Source organism: Halyomorpha halys, unplaced genomic scaffold, assembly GCF_000696795.3.
Source record: "Halyomorpha halys isolate HHAL.00 unplaced genomic scaffold, Hhal_1.1 Scaffold470.1, whole genome shotgun sequence".
NCBI lineage: Eukaryota > Metazoa > Arthropoda > Insecta > Hemiptera > Pentatomidae > Halyomorpha > Halyomorpha halys.
Window position 1 is genome coordinate 248932 of NW_027115723.1, and position 11681 is coordinate 260612.

The 11681-nt window shown below is 30.3% G+C and overlaps 1 protein-coding gene across 1 annotated transcript in view; it reads left to right on the forward strand.

The window, feature by feature from the left end:
* The window catches only part of LOC106683151 (uncharacterized), a 103217-nt gene extending 97621 nt beyond the window's left edge, over positions 1–5596 (forward strand). The window contains exon 4 of the mRNA XM_067052745.1: positions 5455–5596. Coding sequence (XP_066908846.1) covers positions 5455–5596 — 142 coding nt within the window. The remainder of the gene's footprint in view (positions 1–5454) is intronic.
* The last annotated feature ends 6085 nt before the right edge of the window (positions 5597–11681 follow it).

The following is an 11681-nucleotide window of genomic DNA, read 5'->3' on the forward strand; positions in this document are numbered from 1 at the left end:
ATATATATTTGACAGCTTAGTAGTTTTCTAGTATTAAAAAGAATTTGAAAAAACGTTGGTTTGGTATTTTCCGTTTTTTCTCTTTTAATATTACTCATTATATATTAAATAAATAGTAAGAGGTTTTAAGGTTATAAATAACAAATTTCGAATCCGATTTTTTAAGTAATATACACAATTATGTTCCTACAAGGTCAAATAACGAATTATGGCAAAACATCAGGTGAACATGATCTTCCTCAAAAATTATAGGTTGTGAAACTGAAAATATCTCTAAAGTAGTATAGGTGTGGCATAACGTATACACATAAGAAAAATAAATGTTTTTATTAAAAATGGAGGACTAGAAAATTATATGTGATTGTAATGATATGTGATTTTTATTTTATGTTACTGATCTTTATTCGTTACTAACTGGTTATAATTAGCATATTAATATCTGTAGTTTTAGTATGTTTTTAAACTAACCCAAACTTATGCAAGGTTAGCAAGGCTATATCCTATTCTAAACATTCCAAACTAAAACCAGAAACAACTGTTCTTATATTTAATACAATCCTCAGGCTACTTGCTGATGTACGGCTGTGAAGTCTGGGGAGCTACAATCTTTTCAAAATAAAGTCCTAAGAAACGCAGTTAATGCTCCTTGCTTCATAAGAAATAGCCAATTGCATGGCGAATTAAATATGGAGTCAATAGAGGATTATATCAAAAAACGGTTCATGAAGTTCCACTCCCAGTTGCCGACAGTAAAAACAACAAGGAACTACAACCTGGGAAACCCAACCTCAACCCGAAGACTGAAGCCCAGACTGCTGCAGGACATTCTTTTATAATTTTTTAATAAATATAAAATTAATTCATAGTCACACTACCTCTATTTACTTATTATTATCATTCATTATTTTTTTTCTCTCTTTTCTTCTCCTTTCCCTTTTTCAAATTAACTTGTTTCTTTTTACTATTATAATACAATTGTTTGTTTTATTTAAGTGTACCAATATCATTTTATTTTGTTATTAATTTTACATTCCTCTTTTATTAAGAAGCATTATTCTTATCTATTTATCTTATTATTATTTTTTTCTTATAATAAGAACATTTTATATAGTTAGGGGTGTCATTTGCATGACTATACTCCTCATAATCAACTGTTAAAAAATATATATAATATAAGTTATATCAACCATGTAAGGCCCACCAGGCCGATCTGGTATAAAAATAAAAATATTTGAAGATAGACATTCTTACCATTTTTCAGAATGTTACTTTATTTTCACGTTATATTGCTTATCATTATTTACTTGAAATATCTGCCTGTTATTACAAAGTGAGATCAAAGAAGCCATTACGAGATCCCTGAAGACACTACCACAGCTGACACCCCGATATCAGCTATCGATTACTATCGATACTCGAAAGGAGCGAAGTGTGATAGTAGTAGGGGGGAGGGGAAGGGCACTAATATCCGTTTGATTGCTCTGTTTGCTCCGAGTACCTCTTTATCATCTAACTAATATTGAATCTCGAGATGAATTTCCCAGCGGTATTGGAACACAACTCTACTCAGTGAGTAATTGAAATGTACTGATTGTTCCATCCGATTTAGCTTTGATTACTTATTAAAATATTCAACACAAATATATCGCATGGTTGGACTTGGTAGTCTTGTATATATTTATGTATAATTTACTTTCTTCTTCACCTTCAAATATCCTTTTCTTAAACAAAAGTATCTTTTTTTTTTTTTACTAAGTAAAATGTCGTTATTCTTTTATGAATTTTCAAATACTAAAACTTCACTTCAGAATATAATAGAAAGAATATAACACAAAGCAAGAAGAAGTGAGAGCTGTTCGGAAATAGAATAATAAAAAAAAAAAGATACAACTGAAAAGAAATAAAAATATGAAAACAAAAAAAAAATACCTTGTGAAATTACGTAATCTTTATAATTATAATTTTAAAAAATCAGATTTTGTTTTATTTGATTATCCCTCCACACATTAACATTTTAGGTCTATGTTGTCAGCGAACTCTTTTAGTTGTTTCTTGTATTTGTTATACAATATTTATTAGGGTAGAGGCCATGAGTCCCCTTGCTTTCAACAAACTATATCTTTTGTTGTCATATATGTAACAGTAGTATAATATGTTTATGTTCATTTTGTTTATTCTTTTTTTTTTTGTATATATTTTAAGAGAGTTTTTTTTTATTTATTTATTTTATTATTTTTTTTATTTTACAATGTATGAGATCATTCATCACTATTACCTATTGCCCACAACTGTGTGGCAGATTGTAATATCTATCAATAAAGAAAAAAGTATTAAAAATAAAAAAGTATAATATGTGTTGAAAAGTTTGTGGAGTTCTTCCGTTGCAGTTACATATGTCTGAATTTTGTAAGTTAAATCTCTTTAAGTATTGGTTGGTCCATGTTCTGTAAGAAATTGAGTCAGTTTGTAATGGGTGCTTTTGGTTATGTTCTAGTTCTGTGAGGTGATGTTTAGAATGTATCTGAGTAATGCTCGTCTATTAGTCTACTACTGTCTGTTCCACTCTTCGATTAAGCCGGTTGCTAAAGATTTTTTAACATAAGACACAGGGACTAAGCTATATTCGTAAGGAAGTTGGTTATCATAAGCTGCAGTCTGCTCTTTCGTTACCTAAAGTACCACTGTATCCTTTAACCAAAGTAATCGAGTTTTTATGCCCTGGTTCAGTATTTCGATGAAGTTTTTACGAATTTGTACTGTGAGTCTTGTATTTTATTGATAGTATAAATGTTGATTATAGATTTTTTGCTGCTTCTTTGTCTTAATATGTAATTTGTTAATTAGTCTATTCGGCGAAGAAGTCTTTTTGGCGAACCGTAAGCTTTTGTCATCCATGAGTCAACAGATTGGAATTTACTGTCAGTTTATCCTGAAAATTATTGAAACGGTTTGTAGTCACAGCGAAGAAAGGAATTTCAAGCTCAGTGTGTAATGTCTCGTTAGAGATAAAAAGAGGCATCAATTATTTGCTAAGTAAATTGGATTGAAATCATTTTATTTTATGGATATTTGGATTTTTTTACCGTTCCCCATAATTTGATTCCATGCGGTTTTATTAATACTATTAACCATAATAGTATTAATAAAACCCACCACACACACACACCAGTACTATTAGTACTTTATTAGTATAGAGTAATTAGGTTTTTATATCAACAAATAATATTGAACAATTATGTAGTAGCTTAAAAAGAAGTCTGTACCTTCGGTAAAGTACTTTTCTTTTACGTTTTATGTATCTTGCCTATGTCAGTATTTCGTCAAAGTAGAGAATACATTTTTTTTTTTACCCCGTATTGAGAACCTTTAAAGTGGGAATGTCAAGATTCAATTGATGGGGCCACCGCGAAATAAATATTGATTGACCCAGGTGGGAATCGCACCCACGATTTCGTTCTATAAAAAAATGAACTGGAACATTTAATAAACTTATAAATAGCTGGCGTGTGAACACTTCATCGGATTTTAACCTCTGCCACATGTCACCGCCATTATCTTATGCTGCAACTTTCTTCCTCCGCTTCTTGGAAAGCTCTCTTATTTCCACTAAACCTCAGAAGAAATCAGGAGTATTATAACATTGTTGCAATGAACGAGGCCAATTTTTAATTAAAAATATTAAAATATCCATTTTGTTTGAAAATTGCTGAAATAAGAATTTAATTTGTGTCCTTTCCTATAAAAAATCTCTTTTTTTAGGAAATTTTAAAAGTGCCAATAAAAGACTGAAATTATGAGCCCCTTATAGTAAGTTCCAGGGGTCGAGAACATTCGTGTCCACTTGATAATTGTCTATACGCTCTTCTTATATGAGTTACTTAAGTTGACACAGTTAAAGTAGGGTCCAACAGGTGTCCAACCTGGCCTAACATACATTGTAAAATTATTGCATCCAGTATTTACCTCCATATTTGACATAAAAACATTTGACGATAGTTGCTACAAATATATTTGCGATACATTTCGTTCAATACCTTTTTAGAATCTGATAAACATAGGACCGGGTTAGATGCGAATTTTATTCTACCTTTTTTTTTAGAGCCCATTAAAAAACTGAATGTTGCCCAACTCGCATTTTCGTACTCTTCTACCTCCGATTTCCCTCGGCTCAGGAAATGAATTATAGATCATGAGTATGGAAATGTTATCATATTTTTAACTTTGCTCAGCTTTTGATTGTATAAGTAGTTGATGTGACTGTATATACTGCAAAGGAGTTGGTTAAATATTGTGAAAAAAAGGATGAAGTTGACATGAACAAGTTACATCATTTACTAGTTGGTGTGACAGTCCAAGGGCATGTAACTGTGTACCACAAGATGTTTCACCACGAGACATTCTTATATTAATAATATATCGTCTACAAAACACATTTACTTATTGTAAATGTAAGCAAAGGTTGTTAAATCTCGATAAAAATCAAATCAAATACAATCTGCTAATATAGTGAATTATATAATAGGAACTAGTTGGTAAAAGAAAGAGAAGTTTATTGGTGACATAAATTCACACTTGAATAAAACATGTTTGCCCGGAAACAAATAAAATAAAAAATACAGATCTATACTCAGCACCATTGTATGATAAAAGTTCGAAATATTTGTTCTGTATGAAATGATAAGATTATTCTCAGTTAGTTTTCTGTCAATTTAGTAATTGCCATTAATTATAACAAATAATGAAATTCAACAAAAAATGTCTAACTCATTTTCTGTCAGTTAAAAATCGTTATAAACATATGTAATATTAATTATTAAATATAAACATAAAAAATATTTGTTTACATGAATCTATTAATTACATAATTTCAAATTCCATATTTTATATTTTAGAAATATTTTTTAATGAATAATTATAATAAAAGCTGGCACAATTAAGGGCAATAAGTATTAGCGTTTTAAGTATTTATTCATCCTACGTAAACAGAAAAAAGAAGGAGGAAAAAAATAAATGATAAATATAATACTAACAGAATTTAAAAAATAAATAGTAATAAAAAGGGCAAAAATTTGTTCAATACATAGTTCTAGTTTAGTTTATAAATATATTTAATTTGGTTACTTATCTGTAAATAATAATTAATTGCTGGCCTACCCCTTCACAAGATCAAAATATATATACATAAGTTCTAAAGAATTAATATTGTTAAAAATTAATTAATTAATCTTCAACTGTTAGATGAGTTTTGAATACTATAAAACATATTAAGACTTCTGGCCACGGGCTTCGGGTCAACAACGCAACAACTGGGTGATGGGCTCACCAATAATTTTTATTTATACATTGTAATTCCGCCTATCGGCATAGTTTATTTCAGTAAGATTCACTTATACTACCAATCTCATGTTGTGAGAGTTTGATTTTCGGAATAATTGACAATACAAATTTTTTCAGGTATGTGCTACCTCTGGCTGTAACAGCCTATTTGTACATCCGCATGTCGAGAAAGCTGCAGACGGAAGAAGGACCAATGCCAGTAATGATGTTCGAAGGAGTCAGGCCAAGGGTGTCAGGTGGTTCTCATGACTTCAGGTAAACACCAATTTTGATATCTGATATTTAATGCTTATGTTTAACTCCTTAAAAAAACGAATAAATATTATTTATTACTAGCGTATTTTATATAATTGTTCAACTATTAATTAATTAATAAATCGGTCGTGGAAACGCCTGGTAATTTTTTGACAAAGTTAATGACACTTATTAATTACAGAAAACATACAAAAATAATTATTTGGACATAATTAGTTTTCAGCTCGAAGCTCCCAATTTGGAGTACAGTAATTAGTACGGAAGTACGGAATCATGCTCGACCGGCAGATTTTTCCCCAATTAAGGGTGCCCATTATATGATTCTGGGTGGACTCCAGTAGGCTCCCGAACTCACGGGTACGATAACAGAATAAATGTCTGTCGCAGCCGGAATCAAACCCGGGTCCTTACCATTGAACCACGCAACTCCACAATTTTACATTTTTTTATACTTTATTAATTAACATTTTGAATCAATAGTGTAACTATATCATTGCTTCTATCCTTTTCCAATAACTATCAGAAACGGGTGCCGCTGACAGTTATAATTAGAACCACGAGAGCTGCGGTTAATATCCACTTGGCAGGTGCTCCAGTCGTCCCCTCTAAGTTATAGTCTGAGACGTTTGTCCTTTGGATCGAAAATATTAAGCTTTAAATAATTATTTATACTAAATGTTAGATATAAAATAAATTTAAAAAAACAACATTAATTAAAATCGAATAAAGATTCTTGCTCTTGGTATAGCCCCATTTCAGATCGCTATTATGGCAACGGTCAGTTTACTGCAACTCAAGTCTGAATTATTTATCTGTTGAATACTAGACGCGAAACGTTTCTGCAATAATGATTGTAAATCTACACAAAAATGATTTAGTGGTTTTACTGTTGCGATGTTTCTGCATTTATATTTAATTTATACTAATATATTAAAGTTTTCCTTTCATATTTATGCATATATCCTTATTTATTATTTACTCATTTTTTAATTAGGATTTTTTAAAATTATTATATTATTACTTTTCCTTAAGTTTGTTTGTTTGGTTGTTTAGTAGCGCCAAACTTCATTGGTCATCAATGCCATTTATATTGTATTTAATTTTGCTAATATTCGTTAAATTTTATTTATTTTTAATTTTTTTTTTAATTTTTTTTTATTATTTTTTTTCTTCCGATCAAGTTATATTTTTGTTAGTAAATTTTGTGATTTTAAAAACTGGAACACCAATTCTATTGCCTTATCATCGTCTCCAATGGTTTTTGAGATATCTTGGGTTAGTCCCAAGCTATTGAGGTTTGGTGTAAAATATGGGCATCGTTGGAAAACATGGCTTATTGTTAAATTATTATTGCAATACTGGCAGTTCGGAGGTGTTTCTTTTGATATAAGATAGGAGTGGGTGAGCCTCGTGTGACCTATTCTCAGTCAGAATCTGTAACTTTTCCTTAAGTTAATAATGAATATTGATGAGAAAATTAAAATGAATGATTAAGTAATGAAAGAAGTGGGAAATAAAAGGAATCTTCTGGTAATTAAATCTGTAAGTAAAATAACAGGATTAAGGATATAAAAATATAAAGTTATATAATACAAAAAAAACAAAGAAATTATATATTATAATTAATTAATAATACTTTTAATTAATGTTATGGAAAAAAGAAGAAAATATATGTAATTAATGAAATATTTAAGTAAAATACCAGAATAAAGAAACAAAATAATAAGTTAGGTAAGATAAAAGATGTAGTTAGTAAGTTTTTTTTTCCATAACCCCTATTTCTTAATTTATGGTTTTTAGCATTAATACATATACCAATATATATTTTAATTCTGCACTGTTTCCTTCTTCTGTAGTGGCCTACATTTTAAGGAGTTTTTGAGTTGTAATATTGTTGTAGTGAGCTTTCTTTGAATTTTATAATGTGCTGGGGCATTGGTTTTGAAATTTAAACTAAACCTAAAAAACTTATTCCCTAAATACGTGTCCCTGCACGTCGTTTCTGAATTTTTATCTGGTTTGTTGCTAACGCACTGGAGGGGGCGCTGGTGTAAGGGAGTGTTGTCTGTAGGTGTGGATGGATTGTGCTGTGCCTCGAGGAGGATAGTGGTGAGCTGTTCGATGTAGCGATCGACCTGCTCTCTGGTGTGGAGAGATGGCATCTTCGGTAGTCTCTCTTACACTTCTGATCTGTATTTATTCCAGTCGGCGTTTTGGTACCTAAACTTCTTGTTCGCTGGTCGTTCCCTTCGGCCGTGGCTGGAATAGGTATACTTACACTTTCCGCCATGACGCAAACGGAGCCACTTCAACTTTAGACCTGCTCATGCCAAGACAACCGCACAGGATTACAGGATGCACTGCCTTAGGATTCATATTGTCTAACCATCCTCCAGTGCAATATTCCAGCCATGGCCAATGGGAACGTCCAGCGAACAATAAGTTTAGGTACCAAAACGCTTTCCTCTTACTCTTTCCTCTTACTTAATTTTAAAGTTACTCTTCTCATACTGTTTTTATCTTCTTAAAATACTTTAACTATTCATGTTTGTCAACACTATTTATGTATCCTTGATGTTAACTATTTTAGTATTTTCTAATCATTCTATATATCCTTGTATTCATTAGTTGTTATCTTGTTTTTTGTTCTTAGCCCAGATGAAAGCTAGAAATTCTGGCCGAAACGTCGTAACTAATAAATAAGTTTTTACATATATGTATCCTTCACTGACCACACCCCCAGCCATTCTCTCATATAATAAAGAATGTGAATACAGTAAGGGGAAGTATAGAAATTGTGAAAAATATTGAATTTGAGTTTTTTACGAAAATAGAAGTTTCAATTAAATATAATCAAATTGCTTAAATACCTAGTTATCAAACGCTCTAAGCTTCCCATTTATTTTCAAAAAACTCTTATGGACTATGATAATCAGACCTATTTGGAGATACGAAATTAGAGGCTCCATCAAACTATCAAATATCTCTCGAATCCAATCCTTACAATATCAAATCCTCCAAGAAATACATGATGCTCCTTATTACGTCACAAATAAAATCATCAATAAAGTCCGCAACGAATGGGATCGTTGTAGATTTGGCCTGAAATAGATATATCTCCTTTCATTTCAAAATCCTCACCCACCCACACATATTAGTTCGTCTCTCATCCTTAACAATCCCTGATAATCCTTGGAGGCGTCTGAACAGAAAATTGTCACGGGATAATCTAATTTAAAGCAATGATAGAAGTACCACCATCTTATTATCCCAAGATTATCATCTGTTATGAACAATTTAACACATTTACTTATTGTATTTTTTGCACAGTTGTAAATTTCTATGAAAAACTAAAAATATATATTTATATTATTTCCAATATTAGCAATCCTTTGATTAGATATAATTAAATCGACAGGATAACATCTTAATTGTTTAAATGAATAATTTAAATTTTATTCATTATGGGCTCAAAACATTTTATTTTCTTAACAAGCCGGACGTTTCGGCCGATTCGGCCATCCTCAGGGACAATCTCAATACAATTTTTGAACTAAATAATTTTAAAACACAACTTCATGCATTCTATTCTACCCAGGTTAATTAAAAAATTTCTCTAATTACTAAATTTTCATATTGAAACAAAAATTAAAATTCTTTATCATAGTCACTTATTTGTTAAAATTTATCACAACTGTTGAAGATTGTTGTGAAAAGTCTCAAGAATGTATTTAAGATTATAAATAAAATATTTATTATTATTTGGTGCATGTAACAAGAAAAACTTCCAAATATTTTTCATATGATTTATTTTTCTATAGGTATATAAATTATATATCATAAATCATAAATGCAAACCAACATATTTTCTAAGATGTATTTTTCTTCATTTTATGAACATATATTTATCGCTGTATAAATTTAGAAAAGCAAATGATTTGTAACTTTTTTTTATGTACCTTAACTAATTTTCGTCTTACATCCTCCTAGTTTTATCTTAAAGTCCCGATTATAAAATAGTTATAGACTACAAAATATGGTTTGATGTGTTTATACACATAATTTAGTTTTACTAGTGTAATTAAAAGTTATCATAATTTAAAGGCTGTACGCTATAGATTATAATATAGACTATATTACAGAAAATTAATTATCTAACTGCTGTATTCAGTATGCGCTTTCAATACGTTACAGCATAAACGAACGATATGAAGGGTTTGTTGGCTTAACAAATGAAGGGGCAAATTTGTTTTTTATAACGCAAAACTGAAAAAATAATTACAAAATCCATTTACTGATCGGTACATTTATTACACTTTAAATTCATTGAAAGTTATAACCAAAAACGGATTGGATTTATTAATTAATTATTTTTTAACAATTTATATGTTACCTACACATAAAAATAAATATTTTTTTGAATAACAACCTTATCCAGAGTATCGTAGAGCTTTGATCACAACAACAGATTGGATAATACAAAGAAAAAGGATTCAGTCCTGTTAGCGTAACCTTGCTAATTGGGAGTCAATTAAAGAAGGGTGCTGGGAAGCCGTGGATGGTTCGGGGAAAATCTTAAGGGTCCTTGCGAACTCTACCCTTCGGGGGTGAATCCCTCTTCACTTCCTCTTCAAATGTCTGTAACCCCTTGTATCGGTACTTATTGATTTACAAATATATTGTAGTTTACCTGTTTGTGTATTAATTAATCTACAATTTTTTAATAAAAAAAAAACAAGAAAAATTTTTTATTAGGATATTTATCATTGTTTCATATTTATATTAGTGATTTTCAATTGTACTATAGTTTTGTTCATTGCATGATAATTATGTTTTATAATGGTTTCGTATAACTGGAAATCTATGGACCTGCTAAAAAGACACAGATACAGAAAATACAAACTTTTCAATCACACTTTTTAATACTGGCAATCAATGTACTCGCCACTTTACGTTTCAAACGAGACCATTCACAGCAACCTACGCATTCCGACTGTAACGGATCACATTCATATCACTTACAAACGGTTTCACAACAAGCTATATGGATATTTCCATAAATTTATACGACAGATGGTAACATATGACATTCCTGACGTAACTCGGCGTAGGCTGAAGAGGAGTTGGATACGGGAGCTCCTAATGTAATAAAATCATTTACTTAATGTAAGGAGGATGCACTACTGAGTACAGTCATGCCTGGATATAACATCTCATTTGCTGGTTGTAAAGTACAATTACACAGGTACAAATAAAAAAAAATGAAAGATAACAAAAATATTGATCTCGTTATTAATTCATTAAATCTCATATTTGGAATGAGTGAAACTAAAATGAATTAAGTATTAAACTAAAAAAAACTGTTTTCTTTGCTTTAGATAATGTATGATAAAATACCAATTATGCAATGATATATTAAGAAAATATTTGAAAGGTTTTAAAAAAGTTTATAGTTACGGTTAGTCTTGGGATACTAGAAACTTTTTTTTTGTGAATACGTATCTTTCCTTTGGGTATTTTTCAAAATACTCTGGAACGTCAATTCTCACTTACTTGAAATGTTTTTTAGGTTGAGATTAATGGTTGATAATTCTTAAAATTTAATTACTTTTATTTTTTATATTAGCTAAAAAATTGTATTTTCACCTGTCTGCCGCTGTGGAAGAACTATAGTGTTAGGGAGTGTCTGATTGCTTGCTCATTTGAAGATATTTAACCGTTTTTTTGAGCATACGACTAAACTTCTTTTTAAGTTTGTTGTTTGGAATTATTCAGCGAATATCCCTTCACTACTTTGAAACAATTTTAACTCAAAATACAAAAAAAATATTTTTTTGAGCCAACCGCACGACCGATTATTAAGTCTGATGACTTCAGTTACTCAGTGATGTCCCTTTAGGTTTTTTAAAGCAATCTGCGCTCAAATAACTGAAAAAGATATTTTATTATAGTTCACAACCTTTTATTGAAGATCGAGCGCTTCTGGTAGCATGTTTGAAAACCAACTGGATTTTAATCAGTTTATGTTGTTTTTTTAGGCTTTATTTTGCAAATGCAATGCAGTGAGTGGATCATAGACAATTAGTTTC